General features: G+C 47.4%; 1 protein-coding gene across 18 annotated transcripts in view; it reads right to left on the reverse strand.

Moving 5' to 3' along the window:
- The window catches only part of PPARD (peroxisome proliferator activated receptor delta), a 117531-nt gene that overhangs the window by 25021 nt on the left and 74405 nt on the right, over nucleotides 1-18105 (reverse strand). For 4 of the 18 annotated variants that reach the window (XM_017668711.3, XM_017668633.3, XM_017668649.3 and 1 more), the window contains one exon: nucleotides 12455-12685. The exons of the other annotated variants lie outside the window; for them this stretch is intronic. In XM_017668711.3, the coding sequence (XP_017524200.1) occupies nucleotides 12455-12584 (130 nt within the window). In that variant the 5' untranslated portion in view covers nucleotides 12585-12685. The remainder of the gene's footprint in view (nucleotides 1-12454; nucleotides 12686-18105) is intronic. 18 annotated transcript variants of the gene reach the window in all.

Raw genomic sequence — 18105 nt, forward strand, 5'->3', positions numbered from 1 at the left:
GTTTGGGGGTGGGTTTTTCAAAGATAAAAGTTGTGTTTCTTCCTCGTTAACCACCTGGTTTAAGGGATTATCCTCAAAACACCATACATCCTACCCAAAAGTAATGATTGTAAAATGTTCCCAATTCTGGGGACCAGGTTCTAAAGGTCCCACCACCTCCTCCATGACCTCCCAGTGGGAGGCTGAGATTCTGAGAGGCCCTCCTCAATTCTGGGAGTCCCTGCTTGGTGCCCACTGGGCATGTTGGGTGGAAGAAACACAGCTTGCCATTGGAGGCCATCTACTGCAAAGCCGCGCTCCCACGCTGGCTCAGTGCATTCGCTCACCCAGCCCTTCCTGAGCTCTCAGGAAATGTACCTGCGCACCCATGCTCATCATCTGGGCCCTAAGCCCTGCCTCCGAACTTCCACTCTGACTACACCCTGCCTGACCTCCCAAATATCTCCTGTCGGTCTACCTCTACCTCCCTGGGAGGTGATGGCTCTACCAAGTGCCAAGCATGATCCTGTTTTGTTTTTTGTTTGTTTGTTTAGGAGAGCAAGGTACAGGCTTTTATTTAGAGATAAAGTAAAAGGACAGAGCTCCCAGCCCATGCCAAGAGGGGACAAGAGAGTCCTTGATCCTGTTTTTATGCTTGTTAGTAACATTACATGTCACCCTGGAAGCCCGTAACTGCCAACATTTAAGGATAAAGAAACAGGTTCAGTGAGGTCAAGGGATCTGCCCAAGGTCACCTCTGTCTAACATTTGGTGGGACTGGGACTTGAACTTCAACCTGACTTCTCTGCAAAGGCTGTGTGTTTACACGAATAATAGCTCTTTCAGGGCATGCCAGTGTGTGCCAGGCACCCCACTAGACACCTTATACCATTAACCTCATGTGACCCCAAAACAACCCTTCAAGCAGGTCGTCTCACCCCCATTTTGAAGGTAAGGAAACTGAGGCTCCCAAGATTAAGTCACATGCTGACAGTGGCTCTGATGGTTACTTTTATGTGTCAACTTGGCCAGGCCAAGGTACCCATGGTACCCAGTTTTTGGTCAAACACTAGCGTAGATTTTGCTGTAAGGGTAATTTTCAGATGTGATTAACATTTAAATCACAACTCTCCATAATGTGAGTAGGCTTCAGCCAATCAGTTGAAAGCCCTAAGTAAAAAACACACAGGCTTCCCTAAGGAAGAGGAATTCTGCCTTAAGGCTGCCTTTGACCTTGGGCTAAAACATCAACTTCCCTGGGTCGGTCTCCAGGTTACTACTGGCCTGTCCTGCAGAATTTTGACTTGACAGTCCTTGCAATTTGTGGGTAAAATTGTAACATTTCCAGATGATCTCGCCTGGCTTTGGTGTATTTGCATATCCTCAGGGGTGGAGAGTTCATCTCCATGTAAATGGATAATTACCTGGGCAACCGAGGGCGTGTCTGAACCTGAGAGTTTAAGGGGAGGGGCTGGCTGGTTGGCTTGCTTGCTTCTTCCACAGCAGAGAGAGATGGCCCTGGACTGCAATTTGTAAGCAATAAACAGGTTTTAAACTTTATTTCTCCCTTTGACTGATACTGGTTTTTAGAGGTATTTTGACCTGGGGGGCAAGGTGCTTCTGAAACGGAAATTTGTCATAATGGGTGCGACCTTTGGGAGGGCTGCTCCTGTGGATTGTGGGGAGGCCCCAGCGGATGCAGAGGCAGAGGGTGCCGCTTCACCTGTTATCCCCCCAGCTGTGGGGCTCCCAACTTGGGAACCCCTAGTGGGGAATTGGTCTAGGGTAAAGTACCTCTTAGAGGGCTGGAGCCTTCCCCAGAACTGGGGAAGGGTGGAAAACACCAGAAGCTGCAGAATTAGCCCTCTGTGAGTTGGAAGACTGCTTGGAGACCTTAGGGGGTCATGTAGCCGCTGGCATTGTAGGTTCTCTTTCCATCAAGATAGTGGAAAATGTTATACAGGAGAAAGGGAGGATTACTGAGAGGGTTAGCGAGGAGAGAGAGGGACTTAGGCAGAAGAGACACACTTTAGTATCACTTGGAGCAGCTGGTCAATAACCTATGGGATGCTGTTAAAGAAGAGAGACAGTTACTGAAAAAGCAGGTCACACTCCTAGAAGACTCCTTAGCAGCAGCAAGGGGGTAGACGGCAGGAAAAGCCCTGTTGCAGGAGCCGTGGGGGAGGGAGAGGAAGGAGTTGTGCCTTCAGCCCTGGAAATGGTGGAGGAGGAGCTGCTGGTGGAGAAGCCTGAGGAGGCGGGGCTAGTGGCAGATCTGCTATCCAGGCCACTGCTGGAGGTACCATCTTCTGTTTTAAAGGCCTGCCCAGCTGTAATTAAGAAAATAAAAATGAAACAACCACGGGCTCCTCAGGGAGGACCGCACTCCATGCTCTGCCCCTATACCCAGGATGAGCTGGTGGACATGAGCATCCAGTATAGGCAGAGGCCATCGGAATCTCTTACATGGCTTTTAGGTCTCTGGGATTATGGGGGTGGAAACATTGTTGTGTCAGGTACTGAGATGAGTAGAATGGCTTCCCTGACAACTCCCCCTTCCCTCCAGCAGTGGTTGCAAAATGCCTGTCATGCCTCAGGCAATCAGACACTCCTGGAATGGCTGACAGCTGCCATCCGGATAGTTTGACCTAATCAGGGTGATTTACCATATTTTCCCAGTAGTTGGAAAACATAATGCAGAGCTCCAACAGGTACTGCGGGAATTGGATATGAAAAACATCATCTATAATATGGACCCCCAGGCCCCGATGAGGAGGTGTTCACTATAGGAATGAGAAACCTGGTGCTGCGTACAGCTCCCACATCTCTCTTTGGGTCCCTAGTGAATACTCTTGCCCCCGACCTACGGCAACCCATAAGGGAGGCTACTCGTACTTTAGCAGATCTGGGGGAGGTTGAAGCAATAAGGGCATGGAGGGAAGTATGGGCCACAACTGAAAGGAGAAGTGCAAAAGGCCCCATGAAGGTCTCAAGGACCCAGAAGTGCGCTGATTTGATAAAGGCCAGGGTAGTGAAAGAAAAACTCGACGGGCAGCCCAATAGAATACTGTTAGAACTGTGGTACCAATTAAAGCCAGAGCAGCAGTTCCAGTCACTGAGGTCCAGGACATGGAAACCAGAGTCAAGGCCTCATACCCGTCCTGTGTCCCTGCAAAACTTCATGGGAGACAGTACTCAGGATTTGCCTGAGCCCTCACCCCCAAGGGAGGATGATTGGGCATTGCAGTTTGACTGAAGTGGGGGGTCAAAGTCCCCAAGGTGGGGGACATGGTGGGGACCAGAGTCCACATGCAGAATTAGCAATTCATTGGTCCCCTGTGAATGTACAATGTGTCCTGGTGCTGGTGGACACAGGAGCTGAGTGTTCTCTGATTCGTGGCAACCCTAAGTATTTTCCCAGGACCCCTGCTGTGATAGATGGCTATGGAGGTAAGGCAATTAGAGTGGAGAAAGCCCAAATCTCATTGGGAATAGAGTGTTCACCCCCAAAGGAGTATACTGGGCACATTTATCCCATCCCTGAATATACTTTGGGGGTAGATATCCTGCAGGGCCTGTGGTTACAGACCACTGCAGGTGAGTTCAGACTGAGGGTATGTGTGGTAAAGGCAGTTCTGAGGGGACATGCTAAACACCCATTTGTAGCTCTGCCTGTGCCTTGGTGGGTGACAAATACTAGGGAGTATAAATTGCCTGGGGGACACAAGGAAATTGGAGAAACTACAGGAGTTGGAGAGGGTGGGCATCATAAAGCCCACCCATAGTCCTTTTAATTCTCCAGTATGGTCAGTAACAAAGCCAGACAGCTCCTGGCATATGACTGGGGACCACAGGGAATTGAATAAAGTCACACCCCCTTTGCATGCTGCTGTCACCTCTATAGCAGACATTCTGAACACCCTCAGCCATGAACTGGGAACGTATCATTATGTAGTAGACCTTGCTAATGCTTTCTTCTCTATTGACATAGCACAGGAAAGCCAGGAACAGTTTGCCTTCACGTGGGAAGGCTGGCAGTGGACATTCACTGTCCTTCCACAGGGATACCTCCACAGCCCCACCATCTGTCATGGACTTGTAGCGCAGAACTTGGCCACATGGAAGAAACCGCAAACAGTGCGGTTGTATCACTACATTGATGACATTATGCTCACATCTGATTCTTTTGCAGATTTAGATGGGGCAGTTCCTAGACTGTTGCAACATCTACAGGAAAAAGGATGGGCTGTGAACAGCACCAAGGTTCAGGGACCTGGCTTGTCTGTGAAATTCTTGGGGGTTGTCTGTTCGCATAAAACTAAAGTTGTTCTTGAAGCAGTTAATAGACAAAGTCCAGGCTTTCCCCACTCCTACTACTGTGGCAGTATTACAAGAGTTTTTGGGTCTTTTGGGCTACTGGAGAGTGTTTATCCTGCACTTGGCACAAATTCTGAAGCCCTTATACAGGTTGGTATGAAAGGGCATCAGGTGGGACTGTTGCAGCTGCTTTTACTGCTGCCAAGAGGGCAGTCAGGGATACGGGCCTTGAATGCAATGGACTCATCGAGGCCCTGTGAACTAGATGTTCATGTTACCGAAGATGGTTATGGATGGGGTCTTTGGCAGCGGCTTGAACGGACACGCCAATCAATTAGATTCTGGTCACAACTATGGAAAGGAGCAGAGTTCCTTGACTATCTATTGGGGCTTGACCCTGTGGCTACTGACATGGTATCATGCCAACTGGATGGTTGGTCACCGGCCCCTTTGGGGACAAGAGTTGTGGCAAGACCTATGGACCTTGATCGAGATGCAACTGGCTGCTGTATACCATGCCTTGCTGGCTATGGAGCCCATCGCTGGACCAACTCCGATCAAGGTAATAACCACCTATCCCATCACAGGGTGGGGGCAAGACTGGACCCAAAGGCCATGGAGTGGCATGGCAAAGACACCTACATTGGCCAAATGGGGCGCATATTTACAGCAGCACAGCACCCTCTCTACTAGCCCCTTAAGTGGAGAACTCCCAACGCTTACTGGGGCCAGTGACCTATACCAGTGGAAAGCAGGAAGAACTTGCTTTTGAGTCATTGGTAGCTGAGACTCCTTATCAGGAGGGAAAAGCCCCTATATCTGAAGATGCTTGGTACACAGACAGCTCCAGTCGTGGGCAGCTCCCGAAGTGGAAGGTTATGGCTTTCCATCCTACGACTGAGACAATATGGATGGAGGATGGAGAAGGGAAGAGCAGTCAATGGGCTGAGTTGTGCGCAGTATGGCTTGTGATCACCCAGAAGCCTTCCCCCATAGTTGGCTGCACTGACAGCTGGGCTGTCTATTGGGGCTTGACCCTGTGGCTACTGACATGGTATCATGCCAACTGGATGGTTGGTCACCAGCCCCTTTGGGGACAAGAGTTGTGGCAAGACCTATGGGCCTCTGGTCAGACTAAGACTGGTACTGTATATCATGTGACTGGCCATTTGCCTTTGGCATCCCCAGGGAATGATGAACCAGACACACTGGCTAGAAGGAAAGCCTACCTCTGACATGGCCCAATGGCTACATCAGCATTTGTTGCACATGGACAAAAGACAATGTGGGCTGTAGCCCATAGTTGGGGCTTGCCATTGACCTTTGAATAAGTCAGCAGAGCCCGGAAGGAGTACCTTGTGTGCTCTAAGAGGGACTTACACCGAGTCCCACAGCAACATAGGACAATAGTAAGGAGGCCAATAACCCTTGTCAGGTGGCAAATAGACTATATTGGGCCTCTGCCCATATCAGAGGGATATTGGTATTCCATGACTTACGTGGATGTGGCTACTGGAATATTGGTTGCTTTTCCTGCATGTAGTGCAGATCAGCAAACCACCAAGGGGGGCCTGGAGCATCTCTTTGCAGCCTATGGCTGGCTGCAGGTGATTGAGAGCTATCATGGCACCCATTTTACTGGACATGCGTTACAACAATGGGTGCTGCAATTAGAAATAAAGTGGAAATTTCATGTACCATATACTACTGGGGCAGGCATGATAGAGAGGTGCAACGGTTTGTTGAAATCTGGCCTGAAATCGGACACTAATACTCTCTGGGGTTGGTCAGTTCACCTATGGACAGTGCTGTGGCATTTGAATGAGAAGCCACATAGAGGAGCTTTGAGCCCTGTGGATATGCTCACATGCCTTGCTGCCTCTCCTATGCAATTGTACGGCCAAACCAAAGAAGAGTTATTGAAGCCAGGATATGGCCAGCAGAGCAACATCCTGCTGCCAGCCCCTACTGCATTAAGCCCTGGAGACACTGTTAAATGGACCTGGCCATGGACGTTTTGACACATGGACCAGTGATGGCTGGCCCTTCTGGCACCTTGGGGGAAAGGCCTGGAAGCCAGCCTCCTGTGTATTCTTGAATGGTAGTGTACCCAAAACATCTAGGACGTAAGAGCATCTTGTGGGGAAGTTTTGTTTTATCTTTATGGCGAGTGCATGTACCTCCCATAGCCCTATATATTGACCCATCTGTAACTCCCACAGGGATGGGGGTGAAAGTCTGGTATACTAGACCAGGATAAGATCCCATTCCTGCCACTGTCCTATCACAGGACCACTCTCTTGCATGTATCCTACCTGATGGACAAGATTTGCCTATGCTGGTGTCATTAAAACATATATCTTACCGCCCTTAAGGTTATTTTCTCCCACAGTCCTTACAGCCTGAATGCGCCCCCTGGCTGCACCTGCTGCATGATGATTGCTCTGAACCCTCAGCTACTGCCTGCCTATGGAATGGACGAGCTATGGTCTTAATCGGCATAAGACTTTGAACCTAGCTGAATCCTTCGGCTTGAGGATTCTCATGATTTTATTGCTGTTGCTATTGTTATGTCACTAGTCTGGTCACAGTGCTCCAGTTTTCTTGCCCAGAGACCACTGTGGAAGAAGGGGAACGAGTAGATTGTAAAGCGAAATTTCTGGAGGGGTACCTGTGGGTAAAATTGTAACATTTACAGATAATCTCACCTGGCTTTAGTGCATTTGCATATCCTCAGGGATGGAGAGAAGTTCATCTCCATGTCAATGGGTAATTACCTGGGCAACCGAGGGTGTGTCTAAACCTGAGACTTTAAGGAAGGGGCTGGCTGGCTGGCTTGTTTGCTTCTTTCACAGCAGAGGAGATGGCCCTGTACTGCAGTTTGTAAGCAATAAACGGGTTTTAAACTGTATTTCTCCCTTTGACTGATTTTGGTTTTTAGAGGTATTTTGCCCGGGATTTCCTCTCCCCAGATTTACACAATTGCATGAGCCAGTTCCTTAAAACGAATCTCTGTCACACACCTATACCCTATTGGTTCTGTTTCTCTACAGAATCCTGATTAATACAGTAGCAGAGAGAATTATCACTTAGAATCATCCAACCCTGGGGTGGAGCTCTTACCCACTGCTTTCTGTGACCTAGATCGATAGATAGATTAGATAGATAGATAGATAGATAGATAGACAGATAGACAGACAGATAGACAGACAGACAGGAGATTATAAAGACAGACAGACAGATAGACAGACAGACAGATAGACAGAAAGACAGACAGACAGGAGATTATAGATATACATGATCATTACTGCCAATCAATAATTCTAGGTAAAGGAGACATCACTGCTGAGGAAGACACTATGCCATTATTCAAATGTTTGGACTCTGGTTCAGCAAATACACACCACTGACCTCTCATGTCACTGATGTGTGGATGGAGTTCTGCATAGCTAGTCTCCAGGGCTGGAGATATGCTGTGGTTGTAGCTGCAAGGGGGACCAGGTGGAGCCAACCCTGTTCAATTCAGAACTGAATTCCAATGTGTGTGTGTGGTGGGAGGATGTTCTCCCATACTCTACACCTAGTGATTCTTGAACACCAGCTGCGGGGTGAGAATTCAATTCAAGGCCAGGCAGAAGCCCCAAGCTGTTGTCAATGCTTCTAATCAACAAGCTATAGACTGGAGGTTCCAAGACCTCCCCCTTATGTTTAATAATTTGCTAGCGTGGCTCACAGAACTCAGAAATTCCTAATGCTTAACGTTTACCAGTTTACTAAAGGGTACTATAAAGGATGGAAATTAACAGCCAGATGAAGAGATACAGAGAGCAGGGTCCCAGATAAAGGAGCTTCTATGCTCGTGGAGCTTTGGACCTGGCTTAGTGGCACTTAGAAGTGTTCTGGTTCCCCAAGCATGGAAGCTGTCTCAGACAGGGAGGCAGGATGCAAAAAATAGCAAAATGCTCTTAGGGTTTTTGTGAAGGCTTCATTGCATAGTCAGGATTAACTAAATTACTGGCTATGGGCTGATTCAACCTCTAGCTCCAGCCCCGCTATCCTCTCCCCTTCCGGGGGTTGGGGCCTGGAGGCTGAGAGTTCCCACCCTCTAATCACTGGGGTCGTCCTCCTAACAACCAGCCTTGCCCTTGGGTGGGCTCTAAAACAGTCTCATTAACATAACAAGACACCCATTTGACCTTTACAGCTCTGAAGCATTTTTTTTTTCTCCAGAACTGGATGAAGACCAAATCTGAGGAAAATATTTTGGTCATTTGAGGACTGTATATATATATATATCTTATAAATCATTGTATCACTGGCAAAGCCTCACAGGCAAATAGCTTCTGAACCAGGGCTGATTCTGCAGGACTCTGGGGCTGGGGTAGAAAGCAGCCTTAGCCTGCTGTTCTGTTCGGCCAGACTGTGGGCTCCAGGACAGGCACTCAGCCTTGTCCTCTGCTGAACGGCCTGCCCGACACCCACCAAATGCTTGCTGAATGAGAGGAGGCGCCACGGCCAGGAGGAGGACACAGTATCTTCCTCAGCCCCATGCTAAGACCCTGATCTCTTTTTCGGTTGTGACTGGGATGTTCATCACTGAAGTAAGGGAAGAAAAGCGCGGGAGCGGGGTGTGAGCACAAGGCCAGCGGCCCCAGCTTGTGAGTTCCTCACTGCCGAGTGCTAGGTGGGGGGGTTGTGGAGTGGGGATGAGGAGGAGGTGCTTGTCAGGTGTTGAGCTTGGTACAGAGATTTCTAATCTTGGTACAGTGCCTCTGGAGGGTTAGAAGGGAAGCCACCTGGGTAGCCTTCCTGCTGCTTCATGGCTTGAGGCTGTGCTCATCCCTGTGGGTCCCTGAGGGAACTCCAGAGGCCCAAGTCATAGTCCTATGGGGCAGGGCAGGGAACCACAGAGGTGGTGTGCCAGATACCACGATTTACTCCTCACCGGGCTGGCCCTTGAGGTGGGCAGGATGCACCTTCTAAAGGTGAAGAATTGAGGGAGACTTTAAAGGAGAAGTTAAGGCACCAGTGAGGGCCATAGCTCACAGTGACAGATCTGGGATTCCTGCCCTGGTTTGTGTGATCCCCAACACGGGAGGGGGCTCTGTCTCAGGGTCCCTTACCTGTCGGCTTTTAAAGAAAAACAACTTACTTTAACCCTTTGAAGAAAAGCATTGTATTTGCTTTTTAACTTACGAGAGTATTGCAGGCTTGTTGAGAAGAAGATAAAAGGGCACACAGCACCTAATGCAGACCCTCTCCACCCATTCCTGCTCCTCTGAGTTAGCCCCTCCAGTTGTGATGTACTACTCAACTATATAGTGTACTATGTACCCCAGTCTTTTGTGTATATACTCTTCTAGTGTCTTCTATGATACATAGTGATTTTTAAACAATGGGATCCCAATTTGTCAGGAATGTAACTCCCTGTAGGTATACACAGACCTGCCTTATCCTTTTTAATGACTACGGAGCATTCCACAGTACGGCTCTATCACAGTTTACATAACCAATTCCCTACAGAGGGGCGCTTTCCAATGTTTTGCTTGTATGAGCAGTGCTGCAGTAAATAAATGTGGAAATCTCTGGGCACACTGAGCAAGTATCTACATGGGACACATTCCTTGGAGGGGAACTGCAGGGCCAAAGGAATGCACACCACAAAGTGCTGGCTGCGCTGCCAAACTGCCCTTCCATTCTCAGTTGGCTGAAAGACCACGTCCTCATCCTCTGGCAGACAGGGTCCTCTCTGCCAATCCAACAGGCAAAGTGACATCTCATCTGAAGATACCTTCTTTGATTGGTGAGTAGGCTGAAAAATATTTCATGTTTTCTGGCCACTTATATTTGTCCTACCATGAACTGCCTGTTTTTCTATTTTTCTGTTGGGTGGCTTGTCTTGTGGAAATTGTGGGAACTTTTTATACACTATGGCTTATCACATAATGATTATGTTAAACAAACCTATCCTGTTTCAATTACTGAACATGGAAGTCTTTCTACCCCTGCATCATCCATTTATTGATAAACAGAACCTATTAAACACCAGATCATACACAGCACTTAACGCTGGTTAGGCAAATTCTCCCTCCCATCTCCTTAGGTGTCCTAAAATCCCACTGATAAGGCTCGAGATGCCCACGTCCTCATGCCTGTGTGCCCAGGCATCCCACTCTGGTCTGCACATGAACAGCAGTACCACTTGGGGATATGGTCTCCAAAAGTATGTTTAGAGAACCCTAGGACAGGACATTACCCTGCAGGTAACTTGTGTGTGTATGTGTCCAGATGTGGGGATGGGGTGGGCAAGGCAGGCAGTGAGGCCACAAACCTGATAGCCCTCTCTTCCCCTTTTACCCTCCCTTGGTGTGCTCAGTGACATCCCTTGCTCATCCTCGGCCCTCAGTGTCTTCCCTCTGCTTCCTAACCCTCCTCATTCATCTCAAGTTCAGAATAGTATATGTTACTAGCACTGAGTGACAGCACTCCTGTTTAGCTGTTCTTCTCTTCCAAGAAAGGCTGGGCCTCCAAAGCCATCCCAGCCACCAGCCAACCAACAGGGAGTAGGCTGCCCTGGGGGGCTGGGGATACCTTCTCTTGGGCCCTGAAATCACACCAAGCCTATTTTGGTCATTCCTGTGTGTCTGGGTGGGATCAGGGATACTGGAAGTTGGCTCATCCCTCACCCTACCCTATCATATACCCTGAAGAGAAAACAACCAGCTCTACAAAATCCCAGGACTTGCTCTGCAGGTTAAAAGAAGTTGGCTCAAGGGTTCAGGTCATTTTTAGTTGCAGGCCTGGGCAGAAACCTGTCCTATCTCAACAGCCCCCGCCCTCCTGGACTCTGAGACCACCCACCTCCTCCCCATGCAGACTTAGGGATCCAGAATCCATCCCCATGGGACAGGACTGCTCCTCTGTCCTGAATCACCAGCTGGGGCCAGGATTTCCTTCAGCTGAAACCAGCAGCAAGCCCAAGATGCCCCCTCCGGGCAGTACATCCTCTCAGGACCCTGAGTTCCCTCTGAAGGAAGAGAACAAGCATCAGCTGGATGTGCTTAGGGGGAGTGTGAAGGAGAGAAGCTGCGGTGGGGAGTCAGGCACGGGGAAGGGGCATCAGCAGCAGGGAAAGCCAGGGGCCACGGAGTGGATTCTGGGGCCCTGGAAGGTGGACATGACATGATGATATGAAGATGGTGATAGAACAGCACAGAGTACCAGGGAAAAATGTGTACAGTACTGCTGACGGGGGAAAGAAAGGGCAACCAATAGGACAAGAGAAGCTAAAAACTGGCTGCACAGAAGTAATATTAATTACAGTCATTCATACTAACTGCTTAGCATTTATGCCTTATTACAATGTAGCTCGATGATGTATATAATTAGCACCAGATCAACTGAGTTGTGTGTTGATTGATCAAAGAATCACAGGTTATAGCTGATTTTCCTAGGGTGTATTGATGCCGACTGATCCTGGATCCCTCTTGGTAGTAGTGATGGGAATAATAATGATGATGATGTGAACTAGAAACATTAACTCATTTGTCACAGAAAGCCCATGTCCACACACCCACATGTCCATCTACCCACTTATCAAAGCCACAAGGCTGGGGTCAACTGAGACTCCCCACCATCTCTCACCCTGCTCCAGGCTTGCAAACTTGGCTGTACACTGGGATCAATGGGCAGTTTTTAAAAATACGAATGTCTGGGCCCATTCCCAGAGATTCTCACTGGATGGTGTGGGAAGCAGTGTGAGCACTGGGATCTTTAATTCCCCTAGTGAATGTAATCTGCAGCCAAGCTTAAGAACTCCTGCACCACAAAGCAACTTCAGCTGATAGTGGATCATCCCTCTAATCATTCCTTTCCACCAGGCCTTCATCTTCCCTTGTTTGGACTGACACAATAACCTCTTAGCTGGTCTCCTAAAGGCAGTTTGGAAATTCAGACCTACAATCCTGGTCTGTTTTACAGAAAGAAGTGGTACAACTTGCTCAAGGTCCTGCAGCTGATGAGCAACAGGGCAGGGCTGTGAACCTAGGCTGTCTGGCTCCTTCTTAACCACTCTGCTACTCTGCACCCCCATGACACTGTTTGGCCAGTTCCCATCACCCCACTTTCCAACCAAGTCCCCTGTAGGCTCCCTCCTCACCTGTATAGCTGCTGGAAGGAAGCGCATGCTCTGGTCCCCCATTGAGCTCTGGGGCTCTTTCTGCCTCTGCCACTTCCTCTTTCTCCTCCTCTTCCCAGATCTCAGGGGCTTCCTCCGGTGGCTGCTCCATGGCTGATTTCCCCTCGGCACCACGCCTACAAGCCCGCTCATAGCTCTGGCATCATCTGTGTCTGAACGCAGATGGACCTCTACAGGGCAGTTCCTGTCAGCCTGGGCAAAGGGGCAGACAGGAAGAGGTTGGGGGATAGGAGTTAGGCATGTTCAAGGGCTGCCATCTGGAGGGACAGGATGGAGTATGGGACTCTTCTGAGTAGGAATGTCTCCTCCCTACAGGAGTGGGTTCTATCCTTCCCATGTCTGGATGTGGGAAAGAAGACACAAGCCCCTGCTGTTGGGCTTACAGCTGACAGCAGATCTGCAACTAGCCCCTCGATGACATAGCCATCAGGCAAGGGAGATGCACTCTGTCCTGGAATCCTTCCAAGGTGCACTACTGTGCAGTGACCCTATGTCCAAATCACCCAGGAGAAGGCAGTTGCAACCCTCAGCAAAGAAAATACTATCCATAAATGCCACAGTCAGAGGTGGTAAGATCATGAGGTGTTGTGGGACATAGTCATCCCAGCAGGGAATAGCAGAGAGATGCCTTGAGAGTGGGAAAGATTTTGAGCAGAGATGGCATGGAACTGGTCTTGCGGATACAGAATGAGAGAAGACTCAGAGGCAGCACAGTGGGGAGTGGCAAGGAGTCCTGCTGGCTAGGGAGCAGGTGCTGCAGAAGGGATCTGGAGGGCTGGCAGTGAGGGTGAGCTATATCCAGGCATGTGCGCTTCAGCTGTCCTGGCACTGGGAGTGTAACTGGACTCACTGAGCGCAGTCCAGCCCTGGTGGAAGGATGAGGAGCATAAAAGACCTGCGTTAGGGAGACTGCCTATCTTGGATGTCCAAGAGAAGGCAGTTCAAACTCAACTTATCTGAACAGAACACACCATCTTCCCCTAAACCTGCCCATCCTCTGGCAGTCCCTACTTCAGTGACCCACATGTCCATCTACCCACTTATCAAAGCCAGAAGGCTGGGGTCAACTGAGACTCCCCACCATCTCTCACCCTGCTCCAGGCTTGCAAACTTGGCTGTACACTGGGATCAATGGGCAGTTTTTAAAAATACGAATGTCTGGGCCCATTCCCAGAGATTCTCACTGGATGGTGTGGGAAGCAGTGTGAGCACTGGGATCTTTAATTCCCCTAGTGAATGTAATCTGCAGCCAAGCTTAAGAACTCCTGCACCACAAAGCAACTTCAGCTGATAGTGGATCATCCCTCTAATCATTCCTTTCCACCAGGCCTTCATCTTCCCTTGTTTGGACTGACACAATAACCTCTTAGCTGGTCTCCTAAAGGCAGTTTGGAAATTCAGCTGTAGAGTTTAAGAGTTGGGGAGTTGGGAATCTGTAGATTGGGTGGGGTGGGGGGCATCCTTGTTGATATGACAGTCACCAAAAGGGATTCGGTTCATGAAGGGAGAGAGTGACATGTCAAGGAAGGGCAGAGGAAGAGGCATCAGAGAAGATAATGGGGCAGAGGCAGGAGAGACTGGAGACAGCTGGGTGTTTAAGAGCCCAGGGAGGGTCGATTTCAGAGGGGCAGGGCCAACTGTCTCAGTGCTGCAGAGTTTAAGGGTAATGAACTGACACAGGATCCCTGGATTTGGTAGCTGTGAGGTCATCTATGACCATGTGATATAAGTTTTGGTTAAATAGTTGGGATAGAAACCTGGGCTCTGAAGAGTAGGTTGTACTGAGGAAGCTAGGACAGTGAACAGAGATTAATTTTTTGGTAAATATGTCAAGGAAAAGAAATGTATAAGAGGATGCTGGCTTGAGAAAGTAGCAAAGCCAGGAAAAGATTTTTTTGGAACAGAGGAGTTGAGTGTAAGCGTGGAAAAAGGAGAGATCTGCAGAGAAGTCTTAAGAAATGTGAAGAAGTCCGAAGACCACAGACAGTCTGAAGATTCAAGGGGGAAGCTGGGGCACAATGACCGATGGGAGGGGAAAAATTCAAGGGCACAGGATGAGGAAACACAAAGAAGTGTAGCAGTTGGGGAGGGTTGGGTTTAAGCTCATATGGAATGGCCTCACTCATTTTAGTTAATAAAACAGGAGGCACAGTTGTCTACACTGAGAGTAAGAGATGGAATGTGAAAAACAGTAAGAAGCTGGGTGAAGGAACTTTGGTAAACATGATAGTGAATTAGCTGGAGAGGAATAAAAAGAATTATAGTAAAGCCACAATAATTAAAACAGAGTGGTACTGGCAAATGAATAGATAATGAAAGAATCAAGAGTCCATAAATAGATGCAAACACATATGGAACTTTAATATGTTATAAAGACAGCACTTCAAATTAAAGGGAAATGATGGATTCTCAATAATTGGTATTGGGACAACTGAGTAGCCATCTGGAAGAACTAAATAACCTGTATCCCTACTTCACACTTTATACCAAGACAAAATTCACATAGATAAAAAACAATTTAAGTTAAAAATACATGAACTATATAAAAATAGTCTTGAGGTGGGGAAGAGCTAAGCATGACACTAAATCCATAAAAGCTTTATTTTATGGTTTAAGAGATTATGATTAAAAGATTAATATATAAAAATATAAAATTTCTACATGGTAAAAAATCATCTAAGAAAAAATACCAGATAATAAACTGTGAAAAATATTTGCAACTCTCACCAAAAGGCTAATTTCCCTCAAATATTTCCTACAAATTAATAGGTAAAAGACTAGCAATCCAACAGAAAAATGGGCATAGGATATGAAAAATGTATATGCTGAAAAGGTACACACTTGGCTCTTAAATGTATGAAAAGAAACTCAACATCATTCATAAAAAAAAAGGAATGCAAACTAAAACAACATCGAAATACATTTCTTATGGTCAGATTAAAACAAATGCTAACATGTTGTTGCTAACCATGTGGGCAAACATAATCTCACACATCCCTGGTGGAAAGGTAAATTGGCACAACCTCTATTAGGGCAATTTAGCTACATTTATCTAAATTACAGGTGCATACACATTTCCTTTGATCCAGCAATACCACTTCTAGGCTGTATCCTGCAGCTATACTTCTACTTAAGCAAAATGACATATGGTATCAGTACAAGGTTCTTCATTACAGTATTATTTGACTGGTAAAATGTGGGGAACAGTTAAATGTCCATTAATAGGGGACTTACTAAATAAATTACGCTACAGTACTGGAATTCTATGCAACCACAAAAAAGAACAATGACATATATGGACTGATACGGAATTATCTCTAAGATATATTAATAAGTGAAGACAATTTGCAGAATGAAGTGAAGAGCTACACCTCATGCAGAAAAGAGACCTTAAAGGAGTAGTTGCTTGTGTATGTCTGAGAACCCTGCAAGGCTACATAAAAACTGGGAACGCTGGTTGCCTCTGGGGAAGGGACTGAGTGTCAAGGTCACTAACGGGAAAGAGTTTGAACCTTATAAATTCTAAACTACAGGCATGTTACCTGTTTAAATTAAAGATAAGTCTAATTGAGTGAAACAAAAAGGGAGAACTTACTAAAAGTAATGTGAAAGATGAAAGGAAGTCATCAGTGTTTAGCTCAAGTCCTTTTATTTTTCAGGAGACAGCTGGAGTTACTGATGAACTTTACAGCTCAGCCACATACACACAAAAATTTCAGAGGTAACCACTAAGATGCCATAAATAGAATGTATGATTTCTAAATTATTACAGTAGAATGGGAAAACTTAAGGAGAAGTCATGTAGTACCCTAGCTCTCTGAATGAGAAAAGTCTCACAGACAGGAGACCGGAGACTTAACAACTATATATATAGTGTAGATGGTAGATTAGATCCTGGAACAGAAAGAGGACAATAGTAGAAAAAACTGGTATGATTCAAATAAAGCTTACTTCCTTTGGTTAACAGTATTGTGCCAGTGTTCATTCTTAGCTTTGGGAAGTGTATGATGTTTATGTAAGATGCTGACAACAGGGGAAGCTGAATGAAGAGTATATGGGAACTCAGCACAATCTCTGCAGTATTTCTGTAACTCCACACTTTTGTTAAAAAAAAACCCAAAGCTTAAAAAAACTTGGTTTCCTGCCTTCTCTTGACAATTGGGCAGACACCTGCATGTCCCCGCCTGAGCAGTGGGCACCCCTTTACTTGGGCATGCACTCAGCACTGCCATCTTCCCCATTACGTCTTGCTGTCACTCTCCAGACACTGCACTCACACTGCATGAGCTGTGCCCTCTAGCAGGGATCTGAGTCGGCTGAGTCTAAGTCAGTGCCTCAGGGATCAATCCCTGTTCATCCCAGAGCATTAAACTTCGGGATCACAGGACCCAGTGCAAGGAAATGCTCAGAGGCTCAGTTCCTGCCCTGCGGCTCTGGGGTCCTAGTTGTCTACCCAGTTCTATTCCCCCTTCTTTCGTCCTGAGTCCCAATTTTCTTTTGATCAGCAACATATCTAGCTAAATACTCAATTTCCCAAACTCTCTTGCAGCTACCATGTTCATGTGACACAACTGTGACCAACAATATGTAAATAGAAATCCATGAGGAGGGTTTTCTGAAAAAACTATTCCTCTTGGATAAAAAGAGACAAAATTTTTATCCTTCCCCACTTCCTCCCTGGAGTAGAAAAACTGTGACTGGAGGTGTAACAGCCACTTTCTGCGCTCGAGAAGACAGGTTAAGAGAGAGGGACAGAAAGTTAGGAGGAGCCCGGTCATCAAGGAGCTACTGAAACAGGCCTGGAATACTTATCTCCAGAATTATTAGGTGAAAAAATTAAACACCTGATTCATTAGGCACTGTCTGCCAGATTTCAGTTGCATGCAGCTAAACACAATCCTGAGTGAACTAGCAGGATGTGAGGCACTCAGTGAAAGAGAAGAGTGAGGCTGTGGGGAGGGGGCTGGTGACAACACTGGAAAAAGGACTTTGGTAATCCTCGTGAGCAGTTTGTGACTGCTGTGGCATAGATTAACTGGCCAAAAAAAATCAACTATTATCCAAATAACAAGGACCAGAGACACTGGTTCTTCATGCTCCACAGCATTGAAAAGTCTGGAAATGGAGGAGGCAGAGGCAGGTAAGAGATGAGAGACCCACAACCAGGCCTATGGCTGCAGTGGCTCCAGGACGCATCGAGAGGGACAACAGGCCCCAGAAGAGTCAGCCAACATGACTTCTAAGAGCCGGGAGCACAGTGGCAGCACTGACCGCAGGGTAAGTGGAATGAGGCTGACTAGAACAAATTGTTTTCGCATCCATGTAGCTTGAGTGGACAGGGAAACACACACCAGGCGTGTGAGCCAGTTTGGGACATAATGATCTGGCAGGTGGAAACAGAGGAGGAAAAATGACAACACTGCCTGTATCGAAACTTGACAAAATATTCACACATTCCCTGAAACCCTCTGATCCTTAGAGTGACCCTGGAGTGTTGGGACTGTCAGAATCCTGGAGGGATGGGTATGAGCTGACTGAGCTCCCACTATGACCAGGTGCCTGCTGGGCACACGACAAACAGGTTCTGCTCAATCATCACAAGGTCCCATAAC

The sequence above is a fragment of the Manis javanica genome, chromosome 16 (genome assembly GCF_040802235.1).
Source record: "Manis javanica isolate MJ-LG chromosome 16, MJ_LKY, whole genome shotgun sequence".
Taxonomy (NCBI): Eukaryota; Metazoa; Chordata; class Mammalia; order Pholidota; family Manidae; genus Manis; species Manis javanica.